The 23,080-nt window shown below is 43.4% G+C and overlaps 1 protein-coding gene across 1 annotated transcript in view; it reads right to left on the bottom strand.

Annotated features, from left to right (window-relative positions):
• TRIM42 (tripartite motif containing 42) overlaps window positions 1-22,714 on the bottom strand; it is a 25,427-nt gene extending 2,713 nt beyond the window's left edge. The window contains exons 1-4 of the mRNA XM_081803749.1: window positions 21,562-22,714; window positions 17,152-17,849; window positions 11,627-12,450; window positions 8,503-8,727 (exon numbers count right to left, since the gene is read on the bottom strand). Coding sequence (XP_081659875.1) covers window positions 8,503-8,727; window positions 11,627-12,450; window positions 17,152-17,849; window positions 21,562-21,902 — 2,088 coding nt within the window. The 5' untranslated portion in view covers window positions 21,903-22,714. The remainder of the gene's footprint in view (window positions 1-8,502; window positions 8,728-11,626; window positions 12,451-17,151; window positions 17,850-21,561) is intronic.
• Window positions 22,715-23,080: the final 366 nt, after the last annotated feature.

The following is a 23,080-nucleotide window of genomic DNA, read 5'->3' as shown; positions in this document are numbered from 1 at the left end:
ACTTTACTGAATTCCTGTATGAGTTCTAGCAGTTTTGGGGTGGAGTCTTTTGGGTTTTCCACATAAAGTATCATATCATCTGCAAAGAGTGAGAGTTTGACTTCTTTGCTGATTTGGATGCCTTTTATTTCTTTTTGTTGTCTGATTGTGCCCTTTATTTTTACCAAATTTTTTTAATTTTAAAGAAAACAGGGCTTCGTGCAAGGTAATGACCATATTATATACATGATACTAGATTACCCATTGCTGGATAAAAATGGAGATAACACAGAGAGACAGCCTTGGTAAAGATAGTAGATATAGTATAAGATATACACATCGAATTATCAAGGGCGATAATGAAGGGATAACAGTGTTGTGATGGGGTTGGGAATTGACTCATAAAACATAGGGGATTTGAATTTTGCTATAAAGTAGTCAGGGTCTCCAGAGATAGACTATGTGTGATGTGTGAGTGGGGCAATGAGTATTGGGACATGTTTATGAACAAGGGGATGAGATGAAACAGGACAAAAGAAATAGAGAACAGAACTTGAGATACTAAAGAAATTGAAATGATAGCTGACATCTTCTTCCCTGCCCAAAATGCTCAGATGGTTTTCCAAATGAATTCTAACCAACTTTTAGGAAAGAGTTGTTCTAGAAAACAGGAAAAGAGCAAAAGCTTCCTACCTCATTTTATTAAGCTAATAAACTATTGATTTCAAAGCTAGATAAAAACAATATAAGCAAAACATTATAGGGCCAGTTCACTTATGACCGTAGATACAATAATGCAAAATAAAATATGAGCTAACTAAAACCAAGTATGTTAAATAATCACATCATGGTCACATAGGGTTTATTACATGAATGCAAGTCAAGCTTAACATCAGAGAATCAATGTAATTCATTTCATGAAGGCCTAAAGGAGAAGAATCATATGATTGTTTCAAATAATACAAAAATGCCTAAGATTGTACAGCTCTCAGAAATTTAGAAGTAGAAGGAAATTTCCTTAATGAGAATTATACGTCACAAAAACTAAATACAAAATCATCATAGCTCAATGGAAAAGCATTAAGATCAGGAATAAGACAAAGATATCAAGTATTTCAGCTTCTATTTTCTGTAGGACTCATGCCCCTAGCCAAAGGTATAGGGAAAGAAAAGACATAGAGTTCAAGGATTGTAAGAAAAAGCTAAAACTATCACTATTCATAAATGATAGGGTCATAGCCTGGAAAAACAAGCAAAATCAGCAGATAAACTCTCAGAATAATAAGAGAGTTTATCAAGATTGCTGGAATCTGGGGCACCTGGGTGGTTTAGTCAGTTATGCGTCTGCCTTCGGCTCGGGTCATGATCCCAGGGTCTTGGGATCGAGTCCTGCGTTGGGCTCCCTGTTAGCAGGGAGTCTGCTTCTCTTCTCTCTCTGTCCCTGACCCTGCTCATGCTCTCTCTCTCTCTCTATCTCAAATAAATAAATAAAATCTTGAAAAAAGATTGCTGGAATCAAGATTAACCTCCAAACACCAATAGTTTTTATTCTAAACCAGCAATACGTTAGAAAATACAATCAAATATAAGATAATATTCATAATATCTACAAAGTCTGCAAACTATTTAGTTTAACCAGGAACGTGTAGTACCTCTATGAGAAGAATTTAAAAGCCCAAGTAAAGCACATTGAAGACGATTTGAATAAATGTCAGACCTATTACAAAAATATCAAATGCCTCCAAATTAATTTAGAGACTCAATACCTTCCTAATCAAATTCTTTTCTGGATTTTTTCTTTCTTCTTCTTTCTTTCTTTCTTTTCTTTCTTTCTTTCTTTCTTTCTTCTTTCTTTCTTTCTTTCTTTCTTTCTTTCTTTCTTTCTTCTTTCTTCCTTTTTTTTTTTTTAGGAATTCAATTTACTTACTCCAAAATTTATATGAAGGAACAAATTCCTATGATTAGTTAAATAAACCTTAAAAAAGAAAGAAGGGTAACGGGCAGACTTACCCTAGCAGTTCATCAAGACAGAGCACAAAGCTGAGATTAAACAATAAAACCAGTGTGGTATTGATATAGAAAGACAAATTTCCCTACAGGAGGCTATAGAGAGCTCAGAGCCCGAAATACATGGCACTTTAATATAAGATGGCAGTGGCACCTTTACTGTATACGAATGGAGAAGACATTGCTTGGTGGATGCCATTGCAAAAACTGGTTCACTAGATGGTCAAAAAAAGTGCATCCCTATCTAGCACTACACACAAAGTTGGGCTCTGGAGGGATGAAACTTCTAAATTTGCTAGTAAAACTAAAGTTAATAAAAGAATTATGTGGAAGATTATCTTTGTGACCTAAGCCTATGGAAGAACTTTCTTAAACAAAACTTCAAAAGGTCAAACCAGAAGGGAACAATAATTGATGACTTTGATCATATCAAAATGGAAGTTTTCTGCTGTTTCATGAAATACACTATGAACAAAGTTAATAGACAAATGTCAGAACAGAGAAGATATTAACAATGTCTAAAACCATTATCTGGAATATATTGGCACACACTGAAATTCACCTAGAAAATGAAAAATGCAATAGAAAAATGGGCAAAGGACATTTCGCAGGCTATTTACAGAAGAGGAAATCTTGAAAACTAAGAAGCATATGAAATGAAATTTCAAACAATAAGGAGACAGCACTTTGTACCTATTGGATTAGCAAAATAGTAGAAAGCTGGATCGTGCCACATACAGGTGGGCTAGGATATAGGGGCCCTTGTTCATTCTTTATGGACCCATACATGCATGCATTGAAATCAAGTGTGCATGTACTCTCTGACCCAGCAATTTCACTCATGGTATATATCTGGTAAGGGCTGAATTGTGTCCTCCCAAAATTTATACCTTGAAGTCCTATCCCCAGTACTTCAGCATGTGCCTATACAGCTGACCCTTGAACAATGCAGGGGTTAGGGGTGCTGACCCCCTGCGCAGTTGAAAATCCATGTATAACTTTCTAATGCCCCCAAACTTAACTACTAGTAGCCTACTGCCGACCAGAAGTCTTACTGATAACATAAATTGTCAGTTAACACATATCATATATTTATTATATACTATATTCTTACAATAAAGACAGAGCAAAGAAAATGTTAATAAGAACATCATAGAAGAGAAAAGACAGTCCTGCACTGTAAAAAATCAGTGTATAAGTGGACCCACACAGTTTGAACCTGTGTTGTGCAAGGGCCAACTGTATTTGGAGAGAGGACCTTTAAAGAGGTGATTAAGTTAAAATGGGGTTATTGGGAAAGGCCCTAATCCAATCTGACTGGTGTCCTTATAAAAGGAGGAAATTTGGACACACAGAGACCTGCCAGAGGTGCCCTTGCACAGAGAAAAGTCCACGTGAGGACACAGGAAAAAGTCAGGTGCCTGCAAGCCAAGGAGAGAGGCCTCCGAAGAAACCAGACCTGTCAAAAATGTGATTTGGGATTTCTGGCTTCCAGAACTGTGAGAAAATAAATTTCTGTTGTTTAAGCCACCCAATCTGTAGCATTTTGGTATGGCAGCCCTAGAAAACAAATACAATGTTCCAGAGAAATTCTCACGCCCCCATCCTGCCCACAAAATGTCAGGAATGAATATTGTTCACTGAGGCACTATTGGAGGTCACCTGGGTGTCCATCCTGGCTGAGTGGACAGGTAACATGTGGTGCCCAAATGAGGCGGCATCAGGAGTAAGGGCCTAAATGTGCATAACGACATGGCTAGAGCATAAAAACACAGTATTCAGAGAGAAAGGGTGAGAAACAAAGTAGGATATGTGGCACAATACTGTTTGTGCAAATTACCAACACATTCAAAATAGTACATACCATGTGAAGAACTCATAAAAGTAATGAGATACACATAAAATGTGTTAGAACGGATGTCTGGGAAGGAATGGCCACTAAAAGGAATACATATGGAGACAAGAAAAGGGCCTTGCATAAACCAATGTTGAAAATGGACCATGAACTGAAGTGTATTGATTAACTCAACCCTCTGTGTACGAGGTTAAAAATAAAAGGTCTGGCTTGACCTAAATTATCCTCACTCCAGGGCTCAAGTCTATCTGCAGAGCAAGTAGGGAAAGACTAATGGGATTCTGTTGGCATGAAGGATCAAGGAGCTCTTTGGCGAAGAATAAATCCTAAGGAGATAGAGAGCGTACAAACCCATTTTTATTTCATTTCAGGGCAGGGAGTCGCTGTGAGTATGTGGGTAGTGTGGGGTAGGTTTGGGGCAGTTACTCTGAGTGTGGGATAGTGTTGGTCACTCTGATTGCCCTGCAACCCCACCTCCTGAAGATGTGGATCTCAGCCTAGACAGGAGGTCTGAAGTAGGGACCAAGGTAAAACCAGAAGGTAAGATGCCCAGAAGGTTGGGCAGCCTGACTCTGTGCCTGGAGTTCCAGCCTGGGCAGGAAGGGAGCAGCACTGCAGAGACTCAGAGTAGCTGACAGGGCTGTCTCCTGAGCACATGGGAGACACACCAGGGGTGACCCCCAGTACAGACTGAGAAGGAATTTGAGAGGGTGAATGGGGGCAAGGGTGGGCACATTTCCTAAAGAGCTATCAGGAAAGACCCAGAACAGTAGCAGTTTGTGACTATTGTTGGGCCTGAATTTTTACTTCCAAATGTGATGTAACAGGGGACATCTGGTTTACAGACTGTGGTAGGCAGAGTAATGGCCCCCAAAGATGTCCACGTCATGACGCTGGGAACCTGTGAACATGTTATGTTACACAGCAAAAGGGAATTAAGGTTCCTAGTCAGCTGGCTTTAAGACAAAGATTATGTTGAATCATCAGGTGGGTCCAATGTAATCACAAGAGTCCTCCAAAGTGGAAGAGAGGGGCGGAAGAGAGCCAGGGAGTGTGAGAAGGGGTGTGTGTGTGTGTGTGTGTGTGTGTGTGTGTGTGTGTGTGTGTGTGGTGTGTGTGTGTGTGTGTGGTGTGTGTGTGAGGGACTCAGCCTAATGTTTCTGGCTTGGAAAATGCAGGAAGGGGCCATGAGCCCAGGAACGCGGGCAGCTGCTAGCAGTTGGAAAAGGCAAGAGAATAAACTTCTTCCAGAGTCTCCAGAAGGAACACAGCCCTGCTCACACCTTGATTTTACTCAGTGACACCCATTTTGGAGTTCTGACCTCCAGAATTATAAGGTTATAAGAAAATGTGTATTGTTTAAACTGCTAATTTGTTACTGCAGTAATAGGAAACCAGTGCATAGATGGAAAGTTCCATTTGTCATGGGAAGACTTCCTGGCAGTTAGCAGAGATTTAAAGTCTGAGGGGACAAAGTAAAGAGGCTATTGTCAGAAATGAAATGGGGATGGTGGTCAGGAGGGACCCTGGGGACTAGCGGAAGAGCAGGAGAAGAAACAGGCTAAAGGATATATGACTTGTCTAAAAACACATTTCTTCATTCCTTCAAAACTATCAGGCTCTTGGATGTTAGAGGCTGTTGGTGGAGGGCTGTGGGCTGAGAGGAGTGAAGAAGACCAGCAGGACACCTGCCCTCCTGGGGCTTACAGCCTAGTGGAGTTGGGGCTAGGTACACCAGGCCAAGCAATGCTCAATCTTGCCTCTCAAAAAAAAAAAAAAAAATCCCACTCTCACTGCTGTTGGCTTGGACAACATTCTCCCAGCATGAGATGCCAGGTCACCAGGGTGGGGCCCACCAGCCCAGACTTAGCTGAATCTGACTGTGGTGTAGGGGACAAAGAGCTCCAGTTTGGATGACACCTAGGTTCCCACTCAACTCCTCCTTCAAGTTACATGAGGGCCGACACTTTCCCTTCCTGAGACTCAGTTTCCTTATCTGTAAAATAGAGGCAATAACTCCCCTCCTCCAGTGGTTGGTAGATCAGTGATAACGAATAGACAGTGTCTGACATCGAGTTGGCCTTCAATAAATGGGACCTTTAAAAAGCATTCAAGTTAATTTTCATGATTCACGTATTATACTTCGAATAAAATCCCTTAAAAATCAGCAAGTCACAGACTATGAAAATCAAATATGAAAGGTGTTATTTCACTTCCTTTTCAAAAGTACATATGATGGAAATATTGTATTTTGGATAAGAAATGATTCGGCTACCTCATTATAGCATTTTAAATGAAACCTTTCAGGAATACCTGCATAGAACTGATGCCAAAGGAAAAGTATTTCGATTTTATAGGAAAGAACTGAAGTCATAACTTTTATGAAGCTTTATAAATGTCATTCAAACACACCATCTTATTTTCATTTCCTATTGAAGCCTTTACTTATGCAAATCATGACAAAAGTTAAGGAAGCCAGTGTTTCCCCTTGAATGCTAATATAATCACAAAGAGGGAGGAAGAATTACTTCTGAAGGAAAAATCTATATTGCAGCTCTGCGAGTCAGATAAAAATGAAGCTTCCAGAAAACCTCATTAATTAGTGCTCTGCTCATTTAGAAATTGTGTTAAAAAGCAAAGAAACTGGAATGGGTTTCCTTCCCATATAGGAAGTACAAATTAATTGCATAAACACAATTTCAGGGGGAATGTTATTTCTTGACTGATTGCATAAAACACTTAGCTTTCAGACATCTTATGGTACTTTGTAATTATTAATTTTATTCATCAATTTATTTCTTCACTCTTTAATTTAGACATTCATTCATATATTCATTTGTTTGGTCATATTTTCAGTCATGTATTCATTCAATAACCATTAAGAACCCGAGATATGCACAGTGCTGTGGTAAGCATTGTGGGAAAAAGAGAGATGAATTAGACATGAAGTTTCTTTTCAGGGAGTTTGGAGCTCAAGATGAAGGACAAAACATCTACCTAAGAAGGGCCAACATGTTTCAGTCTCTCCACCTCTGTCCTTGACCCTAGCATGGAAAAATGACAGGAGATACATTTAAAAAAAATTAGTAACAGCATTGAGTGCCCTTCATGTTCGAGACATTTTTGAGGAATTTCTAAAAAATTAGAAGGAAGATAGATAGAACTAGAGGAAGGAAGAATCCATAGTCAAAAGGACATGCTGCAAAATATGGTAGCAGCTGTGGGTGTTCCATGCTTGGGAGAGAAGGGTACCAATAAGAATTGGGCTCTGAGCCACCTGCCTGACAGGGGAATGGGCAGGGTAGAGAAAGAGGAGCAGCAAGGCTGACTTTCTCATCCCACTTCCTTCCCAGGGAAGTGGCTGACCTCTGTGGGAGTGGGAAGGGGTGCGTGTGGGTACTGACTCCAGAAGGAGTCCAGATGGACTAGAGACCGTCCACCTACAGCAGACTTGCTACTGGTACACTGGCCAACAGCATAATCCTGCCCCCACCCTGCCTCCTGCTTCCCTTCATCACTAGAGGTAGCAACCAATCAGGGAAGATTCTCTTCTGCAAACACTGGACCTGAGACAAAGGGAGTGTTGCTAGTCAGATTGTGTTGGTCACACAGACATTGGGCCAAGACAATCCAAAACCACAAGCAAGCTGAATTTAGCAGAGGAGATACTACAAACTAGGTGAAAGTAGAATAGATTCAGACAGAAGCAGACATAGAAGGGCGGGCAGAGGGAGGACTGAGACAGAGACAGAGAGACAGAGAGAGGAAGGGAGAGGAACTGATAGTTTTCTAGTTCCCTTGGGGATCAGATGTATATCCTGGCTGGAAGTGGTTTCATGAGACTCCTCTCTCTCTGTACCATAAATCTCCCTTTTCAAAAGCTGAAATGAATGGACTTACTATCTTTACTCTAAAGAATCCCTGATTAAGCCATAAATCTACTCTTATCCCAAAAAACATCATCATGGTTATACAGTAAGATAGCTATGGGAAGTCTTGATATTTTTCTTCCTTTTCTCATTTGAGTATCAATAAAATTATATTCATGAATGTATATCCCCTGGGGATATAAAGAAGAGTCAGCCTTGCATCACCAAGAAGATAGGAATAATCCTGTCCCTTCTTTTTGGGAGTCCATTCTGACATGCTCAGTGACTATTCCTTGGCTTTCAGATAAACAGCAAATAAAAATTTTTAGTATAACTATGTCTAGAATATTGCATGGGACATACTTATACTAAAAATTGTTTTCTGTATGTGTCCTGTATTTATGTTTGTTAAATCTGGCACTATACACTTGCTTTGAGTCACCACCAGGGCTAATAATGAGTTCTTTTTTTGTCCTTCTCACGCCACAATTATCTGTTTAATAGACCCTGAGCTCCTTGAAGGCAAGGATTATGTCTTATTTTCCTCTAAATCTCTACATCCTAAAAGAATGCCTGGCTCAAATGTTTTTTGAATCAAACTGAACTAACAATTTTCAGGCCTCATTTGCCAAGTTGGTTAAGGCCAGCAGCCTTCTCTCTGACCTGAGTTAACAAGTTTTCTGGGATTAGAGGGGGCAGCCACACAGTAGGTTCTGTGATCTCGTGATCGTCCTAACAGAGCTGCATCAGAGCTTATAAAGAAAGTCTGTCTGAGAAAAATGTGCACAGTACCTTGCAGATGTCACTCCATTGCCCAGGACCATTGTCATTGATGGCTCTAACTTTAAACAGATACTCAGTGTTGGGGGTCAGGTTGTGCAGCTCCAAACTCTGCTGCATTATATCCCGAATTTGCCCACAAAGCTCTGTCCGCACATTGTTAGGAGGGGTAGTAATGAGTTCATAAAATTCCATCTCAAAAGAATCCACGTCTTCTGTTGGGCATGTCCAGTAAACCTATGAAGCAATGAGCATGTGGGTGTGAATCAATATACACCATTCAGCTTTCTTTCCCATAAAGATTTGTGTCATTAACTATCAGTGGGGTGAGTTTAAGCTGACCCCATCTCCTCCAGCTGCTGAGGACTTTGACGTAGACTATGTGCAACAGTCTTGAAAGGCTACCTGATAAGGCCTGACATGATGCTTGTGATGCATTTCAAGAACAGAAGAATGCTTCTCTGGGTTCTATTACCACCAGCCAACATTGGCGGTGACCACTGGTCTACTGACACAACTAAGTAAGGTAGCTGCCATTTATTGAACACCTTCTATGCATCAGATTCTGTGTCTGACATTGCCTAACTCACCTAGTCTTCACTATTCCCTGGAAGGGAGATTTTATTATCCCATTTTACAGCTGAGGCTCAGGAAGGTTACATTAAGCAAATTCTAATAGAACCACAGACTACTAGAAGATGAAAAGTGTATCTATTCCAACCCTCTATTTTACACACAAAGAAGTAGAGTACCAGAGAGGTGAAAAGACTTACCCAAGTCATGGAGAATATATGTTCACACTCAAAACATAAAATATCAACTTTAGGAAAGAGATATACTAACAAGTGTCAATTAGCAGATTGTGCTTTGCATATATTTTATACTGATTATATTGTGTTCTTTAAGTTTTAATAAATTCAAATGTCATGTTTATAAAATTAATTCATAATTACTCATAAGTGCATAAATTTTTGTGACTTTATATAATTTGTAGTTATTTTTATATATTTATACTTTTAAAACCTTTTATAAATTTATATAATTCATCAGTGAAAATTAACTTATTTTTTTCTGATTATCAAAACTAACATACTCATTGTAAAAGACTTGGAAAATACAGAAAAAATATAAGGGATGAAAATAAATACCACTTATGATTCCAAAATTCAGTTAATAATTAATTTCTTTCCAATTTTGGAACATACACAAACACAGAGATATATATAATTTGGGTTATATTGCTTTGATTCCTACTTTCTTTCACTTGTTATATTTTACATATTTCCCTATATTATGAAAAACTTAGTAAAGCACAATTTTAATAACTGTCCCATAAGTGATTTAATCCTTCTATAGTTGAACGTTTAGGTTGTTTCTAATTTTACACTCTAATAAATAATGATGCAGTGAAGACTTTTGGGGCATGAATCTTCATTTGAGTTTTTAATCATTTCTCTGGGAAAGATTTCTAGAAATAAAATTGAGTTTTTAGAAAAAACTCCTTAGGATTTTTCAGATACATAATGACAAGTTACAATACTAACTTTGAGAATGTTTTTTATGCCAAAAGCCTAAAGAGGACTGTCAACCATCATTTGTGAGAGAAGTCAACACAGATTTCATCTTGGGCATTACTGAGCACTATGTTTCCCATGTGAATTCCATTCCATGATCCTAATGGGGATCAATAATATCTTCAAATCAAATACCATATTTGGCAGTAGGTTTAGGTGTCCCTCTCTTGACAGGCAATGTCTTAACTAGGTTTTCCTGTGTAGGCCCCTTTCTTGGGCTCATCCAGGGACCACTAACTGGTGGTGTGGGGTGACTGTTTTCCAAGCCCAAGTATGGAGAAGATATCACTAGTTCTTCCCTTCCAGAGCAAGAAACTGCCAATCTTCTAAGCAGTCTAAGTTGCATGGAGAGAGCTAAGGCCATCACTGAGCTAATGTCACGTACACTGCAGGCTTTGCTGATCTAGGATCATTTGGAAATGAAGGTTCAGCTGTTTAGTTGTGGACATCTCTTCTGTGAAGGGCAGAGATACTTTGCTGTGTCTGAGAGCCCATGGGAAGGTGTATTCTACTTTGCAATGTAAGGCCATTCTTGCTGGCAGTGATAGACTCTAAAACATAGATTATGATGTCTCAGGAGAACAGCAAAGTAAAGCTTGGTCAGAGTCTGGTTTTCATTTTCTTGTTTTTTAGACCCTTGATATAAAAGTGCATTTTAACAAGACTTCCAGGTGCACATTAACGTTTGAGAATCAATGGTTTCAACTTCAAGGATGCTAAAAGTCTCTGGGAGTGTTGTCAGATTATGGGGGCAAAAGATGAGTTCTGCCACACGAAAGCAGGCCATGGGCTGGCCTGGGAGATGTCCCCGTAGGGAATCCTAAGAGAGGCAAGATTTGCTCTAATAGAGTATCTAATCGCAAGTTAATCTGTTTCTCTCCCTGAACCTTAATAACACATTCTATAAACAGTTCAATTTATATCAGCTGCATTTGAAAGGAATGTTGAGGGAAAGGTCATGTTAGGCCAAGAAGGTCAAGGAGGAGTCATGTCCCCTGAAGTCAGATGATGGCAGTGGTAGAGGTCTGTGAGAGAGCCACACCCCCCAAATTTGAATCTCAGGAGATAAGAATTGGGATTCCATTGGGGATTTTCCTTCCATTCTTTCCAAATCATGGAGAGTATGGATAATTTCTTTAGGAAAGGTAGCAATTTAGAGGAATCACAGCTAATAGATAATGGAGCCTGTATTTACAATTTGATTTTCTGTGTTCTCTCTATTGTTACAGGCTTTCCCCTGGGAAATATTACACCCTCCAAGCAGTCTCTTCCAATTACTTTGTTTCCCAAATTTGGGTTGCCCTTGAAATGGGGTTGGGGCTTTCAGATATATTTTTGACTATAAGTTAAATATGTTGTTTGGTTTAAGCCAATCTTAGGGTACTTAAGATTTTAGGAACTTATCCCTTTTGAATGGGCTGACCATGAAGGATCCAGAGGAACAGATTTGAGTGACTGGACCCCAGAGATCAAAGAGGTAAGTGCAACCTTTCCTGACTACCCACCTCCATTCCGTGCCTCACACCCCCTTGTCTTCGCCATGGGCCCAGAGCCTTTCTTACCTTGGCAGCTCTAGGATACACCAGAGTCTGGTAGATAACAATTGGGCCTGGGGTCTTCACAGTACCATCATTGAATGAGTACCAGTTGTGGAAGCTGCTGCTGTTCTGCAGAGACTGGTTGTCTGCCCCTGCACTCCAGTAAGTATAGAGGCCATCTGTGGGTTTGGCAGGTGTGGCGGACTGGGCTCGCCCATAGGCGTCCAGACCCATTTTGGCCTTCTCACCACCGGTGGCGTTGAAGGACAACAAGGAGGAGCTTCGCTGGTATATCTGCTGGTTGCCGAAGCTGTGAGTGCTGAAAGTGACCTTCCTGGCGATCATCAGTTCTGAGTGCATGGGATAGGGGGAGGGCAGGGAGTCCCCTGAGGAGCATACCTTCTTGGGTCCTGTGGGGAAGAGCTCGTGGATAGCACTGGAGAGCTCAGCAAAGTCCAAGGGCATGCAGTGCAAGGAGTGTAGCCGGAGCTGTGGGTCAGGCCTATAGGTGCTCTGGATGCCGTCTTCAATCTGGTCCACCAGAATCTTGGCGGACTGCAGAAATGCCACCTGGCCTGTCTCTTTCAGGGCTTCCTTGGAGTAGGCAATCAGGCCATCCATTTCATTCACTTTCATGGTTGTGACATACACGTATTTTTCAATCTCCTTCTGCCTGGACACCTCCAGATTCTCTATTTGCTCCATAATGGACTTCTCCTTCTCCTGTAGAATGCTGCGCAGCTTGAGAAATCCATTTCGGATCTCTTTTCGCTTCACCTCCTTGTCAGCTTTAAAGCTGTTTTTTAAAATGTTGAACTCCATTAGGTCATTATCAATCTCATAGCGGACTGCAAAACAACCAGGTTAGTTACTTTGGTTAAAATTTTCATCTCCCCAGATGTTAAAGCCAGTAGAAGACTGGAGCAAATTCTTTTGGACCCCATGGAAGTGGGCGGAGAAGGAGGGAAGGCACTTGTAGTTGAACTGAGATAGGCTAGAACAAGTTTATGAGGTGCATCTGGCCTCCCTCAGGAATTCCCTCTCGGCCTCCTTGTCTAATACTTCCCTCAGGAATAACAGCCTTTCTTTCCTGGCATAGTTATATCTGTAGTAGTCTCTGTGGCCCTGGGTTGAAATTGAAAGTTCAAGACCACCCTTGATATGAGTTTTTACCAGACTTCACTTGTCAGCACGTTGGACTTAAGAAGAGGTGATGTCACAAAGTGACTGGTTTTCCCTGTGTGAAAGAACTGAATTTTCTAAGAACTAAATTTCTGTTGACTTCTAAATGCTGCCTTGCCTCATTCACCAAAAACCTAGTCCTAGACAACAGGAAATCAGCTGGGCTCCCTCTCTTGCCTTTCCCCCATTTCGTTCCAAGAAAGAGTCTGCTGTTGCACTTCAAGGAGAACTCAATTTGTCCTGTATCCTCTTAAGTGGTTTTGGATTATAAGTTCACTCAGTCATTCAACAAACATTTACTGAACACCTGTTACAAGTCATATGCCTTCCAAGGTACTAGGGATACATATATGAATATGAAAGGGCACTGACAATCAAGGCACTCATAAATCCAGTGATACTACAGTATAGAGAATACTATGAAAGAAAGTATGTGGCACATCTCTGTGAAATGAGCAGCTTTGTTGGCTTTACAGTGATTTAGGCATCAGGCAGTGACAGCTATGTGAAGACATGTCAACCTTCTGTGGCCTAGTCTAAAGATAAGATCCTCCCCTGAATGGTCAACTTTGCAGTGAATTGATGGGCTATAACTCTCACCAAATTTCACTCATGAGTAGGGGTGGCCCAGAATTTTTTGTACTTGGTTCTTAACATAGTCCTGGGTACACAGTAAGCTGGACCTCTGTGGGTGGTGGCTATTGTAACAATGATGTGCATTTGAGTAAGAGAAACCCAAGAGTCCTGTTGGACCATGAGAACAGGGACTGTGGCTGTCTTGGTTATCACTATGACTAGGGTGTGTAGAAGGGCTTGAGAGGTATTTATTGAGTGAAAGCCAATCTGTTCTATTTTCTAACATCTTTGGGGTAAATGCCACTCTCTGGCCTATTTTGTGAAGCCGCTGTTTCCTCTGCCCACCTCCTCCCTCATACTGGCACAGAAACAATGCCAATGGGGGCTGAATAGGAAACAATCAGGGTGATTGCAGAGGTGCTGAGAAGTGCTCCCCACTCTCCCCTGACTCAAACCCCACTGTGGCTTATGGCAGTTGAAATTCCACTTTATTCATTAATTTCTTTGACTATTCAATAGTTACTCACTGATTGCCAAAGACACTTGCATAAGGAATTCCTTGCTTTATTAAGGATTACGTTTATGTAAAGTCCTGAGAGATAGGATAAAAATTCCTTAGATGAGGGGGAAAGAGGCAGCACCAGGAGAAGAGAAAGAGGAAGCCAGAAGCATCCCTCCCCCTGTCTTATAAATATGGCAACTTTGCAAGAGCTAGTCTTAGAGCAAAGTTAAATCAACATCTTTTTCAGGCAGTACACTTAAAAGTAGCTCTCGTTTATTAAACATTTATTATGGACCAGATCTAGATGATACACATATTATGGATCACATTTCTGTATTATCATATATAACACTTATCTTCCTGTGAGGAAGATATTGTTCCCATTTATAGATGAGGAAGCTCAGGCTCAGAGAGGTTAAGTTATTGTCCAATGACAGCAAGTAAATAGGAGAAACCAAGGCCTGTCTCTAATTCTATTTGTCTAACTCCAAAGCCTATGTTCTTAATTGCTCCAACTGTGGTTCTCAGCCCTCTGTGAGCATCAGAATCTTCTGGGTAACTTTACAAATACAATTATTTTTTTTAAAGATTATTTATTTATTTATTTGAGAGAGAGAGAGAATGAGAGAGAGAGAGCATGAGAGGGAGGAAGGTCAGAGGGAGAAGCAGACTCCCTGCCGAGCAGGGAGCCCGATGCGGGACTCGATCCCGGGACTCCAGGATCATGACCTGAGCCGAAGGCAGTCGCTTAACCAACTGAGCCACCCAGGCACCCTGGGTAACTTTAAAGAAAACTCCTCTCTTGGCCTCACTTGCTGAGATTCTGAATTGGCCTGAGTTAGGACTCAGTAATCCAGGTGAGGCAGTTTGTAGCTGCGTTTAGAATCTAATCCAAGGGATCTTCTGGGGATCTTGTTAAAAATGCAGATTCCCATGAAATTGGTATGGCTAGGGCCTGATTCTGCATGCCCAGGCTCCTGGGTGGTGCCATTGTTGCTGGTCCTAGTTAGCAAAGCTCTGCATGTGGTTCCAGTGTGTAGCTGGAATCAACACCACAGATTCAATCAATTGACCCAAACTTGATCTTCCCTCCAGGGCCCAGAGTTTCTCAGTGTATTGTCAGACCATCTGCTTTTGAATTACCTGAAGATCTGTTTAAAATGCAGATTTATGGCACCTTCCTCAAAAGTGAATTGAATCCTTAAGAGCAAGTTTGAAACCTAGTTAAAAAAATTTGGGGGTGGTGGTGGTTCCCTTAGCAAGGATGGATAGGGCTAAATTCTTTACCTACGTATAAATGGATATGCCTTGAAGGTGACCCCTGTCCCCTTCCAATTGCTGGGCTGTCTGGAATTTGTACTGGTGTCCCCTTACATTGAATTGAATTTCATTGTCTGACTTCTAGGTGCCCTGGACTCTGAGAAAACTATCTTAGATTTCTCCTCTGTTAAAAACCCAGGCTTCCTGTGGTTACCTGGGGGCCACAGCAGACTGTAGGCAGCAGCCCCTTCCCTATGCTGAGGCCCCAGAGAATCCAGCTGAGCCCAGGCAGTGAGTCTACCTTAAGAAAACCCTCTAGAACCAAAGGGGCTACCCATTTCTTTGGCAATATGGCTCCTATAGAGTTTCTTTAATATAGCGATTTCCTTGGTGGTGGTTCTAAAACGGAATAAATATCAATTGATAAACAATGTTTCCTAGTAGAAGCAATTGAGAAGTGAAGGTATTTCTGAAATATGCATGCTAGTGAGAGGTCCTAGGTGACAGAGTTAGCAAAGCCCATCTCTGACCCATCTGTATGTCCAACAGGACCTTTGTGTGCAGCTCAGAGAAAAACTGCCTCCCACTCATATGTTTAGGCATGTTTACACATGGACACTGAAATATCCAACAAAGGGAAAGGCTGGGGTGATCTGGTGCACTTTGGTCACTTGACTGTCATCCAGTCCTTAAGGAAGTAGACCACAGGTGGTGATGGTGGTGGTTTCTGTTGCTTTTCAATCTTTCAATCTTTAGATTCTGGTCACTGTTTAGCATAGAGTAGTTTGTCAAATGAATGTTATGGATTTAACATGGGTGTTGGAGTCAGATAGTCCAGGTCTGCCCATTTACTAGCTGCCTTGTGCCAATGACTTCTTAGAATCTCTGTTGTCTTATTCATGGAAGGAATTTTAATGCCTGTACTGTAGGATGATTGAGAAAATTAGGCCTGGGCATAGTATGCTTCTATTCAAGGAAGCTATTCCCAGGGGCAAAGAGCCCTAAAAGGATGCCTGAGATCCTCATGTCTAATCAGGTAGATCCACACCCAGAAATTATGGGTGTCTTTGCTGAGCTCTGCAAAATATTGTTGTACCGCATTCCAGCATGGAAACTAGGGTCAGTTACCCTTATACAAACTACCTATTTTATAGGTAAGCCAATATAAGTAACCCTGAGCAGGCATGCAGAAGGAAAACCAGCTGTTGACCAGAATGTTATTGGCTATTTCTGAGTATTTCTGTTATTATGTGTTTGCGACCAGTTCATTTACTTTGCTGTTTACAAGTTTTGGGAAAACACTGTTGAGGAAAATATAAAATAGAAATGATTTCAACATTGACTTAATTCTTTCCTTCTGCAAATTGGGAAAATACCAAAGACATCCAACTTTAGTGACAACTTTAGAAAGGTTCACAGATACTAGAAGATCAAATTTACCACTTTTCAAAGGAGGAAACGAGGTCCAAGGTCATGAAGATTGTAACCAAGATTATAGAATCTTTCTGGGTTGATTACGTGCCAGATACTTCTTTGCATGCTACACTTAGAGTAACCCATTTAGTCCTCACAAAGGAGTTACTATTACTATGCCCATTTTACAGATGAAGAAACCAAGGCACAGGGAGGTTAAGAGGCTGGTGGTGGTTGCCAGGCGTGCACACCAGGTCAATGCCTTGCAGCCTAGCAAAGTGTTTCTCAGTGCTTGGATTGCCCCACCAGCTGGGGGAGGCTCTCACCAAACGGACTGCCCAGAGCCATTTTGCCTAGCAGTTCCTGAACTAGAAGTTACTGTGCAGGGGCGCCTGGGTGGCTCAGATGGTTAAGCGTCTGCCTTCGGCTCGGGTCATGATCCCGGGGTCCTGGGATCGAGCCCCGCGTCGGGCTCCCTGCTCGGTGGGGAGCCTGCTTCTCCCTCTCCTCCTGCTCCCCCTGCTTGTGCTCTCTCACTCTCTCTGTCAAATAAATAAATAAAATCTTTAAAAAAAAAAAAGAAGTTACTGTGCAGGAGAGGGAAGGGGACCAGGACCTGCTTTGAACTTGGCGATGGCGCTGAAGAGCGCGGCGGCCCTCTCAGAGCAGGCGTCGATGAGGCTGACGGTCTCGTGGCCGCTGTGGAAAGCCGTCTTGCAGAAGGTGCAGAGCAGCTGGTTGTCGTGGCGGCAGTACTCAATGATGCGGCTGGACGGGTGGTGGATGCAGATCTTCTCATCCTGGTCCTCGGTGCTGGTGTCCACGAAGACGTGGTCCTGCATGGCCACGTCCGAGTGGAAGGTCTTGAGGCAGTCGTTACACAGGTTGAGACGGCAGGTGATGCAGCGCTTGTAGGCGATGCGCCGGTTGCGGCAGACCTGGCAGACGATGGGCCCGGAGGAGCGGTCGAAGCGCCACTTGAGGTAGCCGTGCTGCTGCATGTAGCGCTTGGTGAGGCGCCCGCGCAGGTAGTTCTCGGGCAGCTGCATCTTGTGGCTGTAGGGCATGCAGTGCGAGCGGCTGCACACGGGGCAGATGAGGATGAAGAAGTTCTCGGTGACCTCGGCGTGCTTTTGCAGCTGTCGCAGGCACTTCTCGCACAGGCTGTGGTTGCAGGGCAGCATGAACGAGTGCAGGCGCAGCCGGCTGCACATGGGGCACGAGAGATGGTCCACCAGGTTGCTGTTCGCGGGCGTCGCCTTCACCTCATCCACCTGGGTGTCGCTGCTTCCGATGCGCAGTGCGGTCTTGGAGCTGGAAGGAGAAGCGGACATGGGGAGGGCTTCAGGAGGCAGGCTTCAGAGCTCACCCCGTTTCCGGCTTCTGAAAGAACTAGGGGTTCACCGCCAGGCAGGCCAGTGTGATGGTGGGGAGCATGGGCTCCGTGCGGGGGCACCTGGGTTCTAAACCTGCCTCCGCCGTTCTTTTAGCTGGGCGACCTCGGGTCAGTTAACCTCTCTCTGCCTTTTTCCTCGCTATAAAATTAGTAGTCACATTACAGAGTTTCTTGAGGGGATTAAAATTACATTTCATACCTACAAAGCTTGAGAGCAGCCCCTGGAACACAGGAAGCAGTGGACACTGCATGTTGTGAGTTTTTGAGCAAGAGAAAGCAGAAGAGACTGGCCTGGCACCATCAGCTGGGCCTTGGTGTTGGGGTGATGTTGGCTGGGTGACGTTGCCCATCAATAATGTCACAGAATACCAACACCCCACAAAGCCCTTCTGAGACTGTGATGGAGCAAAGCAGAAATAAGACCACTTCATCCTGTTTGAATGCAGGCCAAACAAGAATATCATCCAGACCACAAAAATGACCAAACCTGGCCTCTCCTGTTTAGTGGGAGCGTACCGCTTTTTCACCAGTTGCAACGTTGGGCACCCAGTGTGCTTCCCATCTTGTAGACAAGATTTTTATCTGGTTATCCACTAGGAGATCTACCCCCACTTCCTCACCTAAAATGAGGTTAAATCCCATAATAACTTGCTGAGGCCTTCTTACCGAGACACTTCACTCTTAACCATGGTGTATGTTCTCACTTGTCGCAATGATTCAGTAAATCCAGTCTTGTCCACCTACAGGTGTGTTCTTGGTGAGTTTTGCTTGGCAGGCATTGACGTCATCATTATTTTTTGTATGTAAAATGGATGGGTAATGTGTCCTTCCGAGGACACTAGGAGTTCAGTCCCTGAGCCAAGTCTAGAACCCGAGTGCTCCAACCAGCAGACCAATAGGTAAGAGTTAAGGGTCTTAGGCTCTAGGGGCGGATTGCCCATGGTGGAGTACACCCTTTAGAGCTGCACCTTCGAAATGAGTTTCTTAACCTCTCCCATTCTCAGTTTCCTCATCTGTAATCCAAAGCTCAAAGCTCACAATCCTATGTCTTTCATGAGAATTTTACAAAGTCTACATGAGGTAATCCATGATGAAGTGCTTAACTGCTGGCACATAGTAAGGACTCAGTAAATGTGGCCACTGCAATTACTCCCCTCTGGTACTAGCCAGCTAATGTCCACAGTAGAGGACAACAATGGTCAAGTCCAGAAGTGAGTGCTTCTTCTGTTCGTGTGTGAGTGTGTATGTGTGTGTGTGCGCCTCTGTATGTGTTGATTCTTTGTCTAATAGCTGAGGCTGATTTCATATATTTAATTCTAAGAACCATGGATGAAATAGAAGCATACTTATAAAATTCAAGTGCATGTTCTAAGAGGCTATAATCTAAGAGGGCAAAAGCAGTTTCTGAAAATAAATAAGTTAGCTGTGGGGATAAAAATGGAAGCAGATACACAATAAGAGACAGGAATAGTCACAACTCTTCTGTTCACATTAGTGATATTTGGGTGTTGATCTTGGCATTGTGGATGTATTCTTTTCTGCTTCTGGCTTCTTGTAGTCCCTATATGCCCCTATCTACTTCCCCATCTCAGCCAGGGACCTATATCTTAGAGCCCAGGTAGTCAAAGGTGCTGCCCAAGAATACTGGAAGTATGAAGGGAATGGCCCTGTGGTGACAGAGGGTGCCTCTTGTGGGGACTCAGGCTCCTGGGAAGCTCATCCCTTAGGGATTTGGAAGCTGGGTCCTAGGCCTGCTGACCACAATGTTCTTGGCTCCATTCCCTCTCTGCTTTCTCAGTCTTGTGCCTGGGCCCTGCAAGGAATCACTGGACGTACAGTCAGTTGTACACGTGGTAGCTGGATGAACCTCTCTAGTTCAAGAAGGTGGGATTCTGAGGATCATGGTGTAATATAAAGGGAGACAGCGTGAGAAATCAGGAAGAAGGAGGGAGGGAGGGTGATGCTGGGGGAAGAGAGAGAGAGCAGGGAGGCAGTGATTCAGAAACCAGGAGAGAGGCCAGTTGGAAGATAAACCTCAGTGTACCCACAGCCCACCTCCTGACACTCGCAGTAGCATCTCTGACCATCCTCGGAAAGCCTCAGGCTTGGACCTGGGCATTCAGTGGCCATGGTTCCATACCCAAATAGCCACCAAACCCAGCAGCATTGCTTTCTTGCTAAGATATCGGGCCTCTCCTATTCTGCACAGCCCCCTCCTTCCAATTTAGGGCTATTCTCCCAGTGCCTGAGTTCTCACTGTGTCACATGGCAGGTCTCCCTACTTCCCTTCGGTTCCTTCCAGGCCATCTGTACTTTAGAATCACCTGGGGGGCTTTTACAATTCTGATGCCCAGGTGACACCCCAGACCAATGAAATCAGAATGTCTGGGGATGAGGACCTTTGTAAAGATCCCCAGGTGATTCTAATGTAAAGCAAAGTTTGGGAGCTACTGACCTAAGGCATCTTCCCAAGGCACCAAAGTCATCTCTCCTCTGTTGAAATGTGGTCAGTGACTCTCCATTGCTGATATGCAGAAAATGGGGCAGTTGAGTCAGGAGAGAAGAATGTGGATGTTACTTTCTGCACCTGAGAACTTCTGGGCTTTTATCCAAGACCCCTGGGTTCTCTATTCATGCAAACACCACGAGAGGTCCATGAATGGAGAGTAACCTACTAAGTGCTGAACTGCCAAGTGGATCCTATTCTTCTCCTGAATTCACTGAATCTTTGCTCACGGAATTGTTTTTCCAGCCTTGAAAAGCTTTAAACCTGCCTCTCATTTTCTGCCTCTCCAATGCTGCCATCTTGTAGTTCTGATCTTTGATCTTTTCTCATCTAAGAAGTCTGCCTTTGCTGCTTGAGACGCCCCTCAAATGTGACATAAAAGGACTGTCTCTGTCAGAACAGGAAGAGAACATGCAGTACTCGACACAGGTTAATGCCCCATGCAAGTAACTGAGACCCTAAGTTGCATGACTTCCAGATAGAAAGAGAAGGCTGCAGGAGTTGAGGGCCCTCTGGGGTACTTACATAGGACACAGGGGTCAAAAATGGCCTGTGGAAGTTGTTAACTTTTCCAATACATGTTAAGGTATCAAAAGTTCAGAGGAGGAAGAAAAGGGGCAATTTATATTTTTATATCACATAACAAGATTACAAAGCACATACATTAATCCCCATACCCGCTGAATCATGGCAGGCGTTATACTCTCCATTTTGCAGTACAGCATTTTTAAGTTAAGACACAGAGTCTGGGTTCAAAATCTGGCTGCATCTTACTAGCTAGGTGATCCTGGGCCACTGGACCTTGCAAAGGCTCAGTTTCCTCACTGGCGTGGTGGGCATGAGGTGAGGGTTGCCTGGGGTCACACCCGCAGTGCCTGGCATTCAGAAACCAGGAGAGAGGCCAGTTGGAAGACAAACCCCTTACGCGCTAAGTATTAGCGCCCCCTACTGGGTGCAAGTGAGAGAGCGCCGTGCTCATTCACAGGGCTGGCGGGGAGTGGATTTCGAACTCAGGGCTAGCCGCGGTTACTGGCTGTGTGGGGCACGCTTAATTGCTACGGAATCTTTGGCCTCCTCTTCTCAGGTAGAGAAATGGCCTCGGGGTGGGGGCAGCGGGCACTTACGAGGTGCGGATGCTCCGGAGGCGGCCCTTGTGGAACGTGATGGAGGCATTGCGGCAGCAGCGGCTCTCGTAGTAGTAACACTGGAGGTTGCTGCTGGTCGTGCAGCAGCACTTGCAGTCGGGGTCATTGGCCCAGGAGCAGCAGCACCAGTGGCAGTTGGGGTTCTCGGAGCAGGTGCAGTGGCAGCACTGGCAGTTGCGCTCGTCCTTGTAAGGGCAGGGGAAGCAGGTGCAGTTCCGCTCGGAGGTGAAGAGGAACTTGCAGCACAGACAGGAGCATAACCGAGGACAACATCTCTGCCATGTACAACATGGAGAGCAAACACACATAGCAGTCTCCATGGCGCCTACATGATTGCCACCGGCTGTCCAGAGCTCTGGATCCCTTCTCTACAAGAATCTTGTGGTTTCCTAGGGAGGGGGTCCCTCCTCCCCCCCGGCCAATGAGGCCCTCAGCTTGGAGGTTGCAAGAGGTTGGCTGTTATGAGGGCTTCACAGGTGGTGTCCCTACTAGAAGCTCCTGAGCTGGCATTTACATATATCAGCCTGAGGCCATTTGCTTATGTCACAATCCCTGTCTCCCCCCCATGTCTCACCATGCTGGGTGGGTGAGATATGGGGAGTAGTGGCAAGCAGTGGGGGGCTGATGGACACTCCATGCTTCCATAGGATCGGCTTCAGAGGGGGGTTAATGCAAAGAGCATCCTGGAGGTTTAGCTGTCACTTGTCACCTTCTGGGTTATGGGGCAGATTCCAGAAGCTATTTCTCTTTGATGATGTTTTCCCTGCAGCTTGAGCTATTTGACTTCAGGGTATGTCTTCATGGGCTGAAAGGACTGGGTATGATTAATTGGAAGTGGACTGACATGATGTTCTCTCCTTGGGCCTTTTCTGCATTGATTGAACTCTCTTTGTGATGAACAAAGCACAAAGTGTTTACAAATCATGGCAATGCTACATTTAAGGGGAATCGCCATTTGGACAAAGATTTAAAGGGAAGAAAGGTAGGAGTTCACTAAGGCACATCTTTCAGTAGTCACTGAGTTTGTCCATTGCTGCATAGCCACCGCTGATTTTCATGAGGCTTCATGCATATGTCACTCTGAATATGTCTTGGCTTTTTTGTAGCTTCATGGGGTTTGGCTGAGGCTCAATCTTGGTTTTCCTACTCCCTCCCCACTCCACGCACCCCATGATCTCTTCTCAAGAGGCTGGAACTCTACATGAAAATCTTTAACTCTGCTTTTAAGTATATACTCGGTATTTCTAGAAATGACCTTATATTTTAGGGGAGAATTTTGCTTTCCACTTATGCAGCTTGCGAAGATTAAAAGAGCAGAAATTTCATGGTCATACTACCCTATGGTATAAACACTGTCTTATTATTTTTCCAAAAAGAAGCAGAAGTGAGAGCTGAATTTGGCTTTAGGAGTTTATTGCATAATTTATTATCTCTCCCTGTGATTATCACCTTTATATTAGGAAATAACATTCACTGAGTGCTAACTGTGCCAGCCACA

This window comes from Leptonychotes weddellii, chromosome 1 (genome assembly GCF_054177405.1).
Source record: "Leptonychotes weddellii isolate Sample4059 chromosome 1, ASM5417740v2, whole genome shotgun sequence".
NCBI classification, from domain to species: domain Eukaryota; kingdom Metazoa; phylum Chordata; class Mammalia; order Carnivora; family Phocidae; genus Leptonychotes; species Leptonychotes weddellii.
Note: the sequence above shows the minus strand (reverse complement) of the source record. Positions and strands in the feature narration are given on the sequence as shown.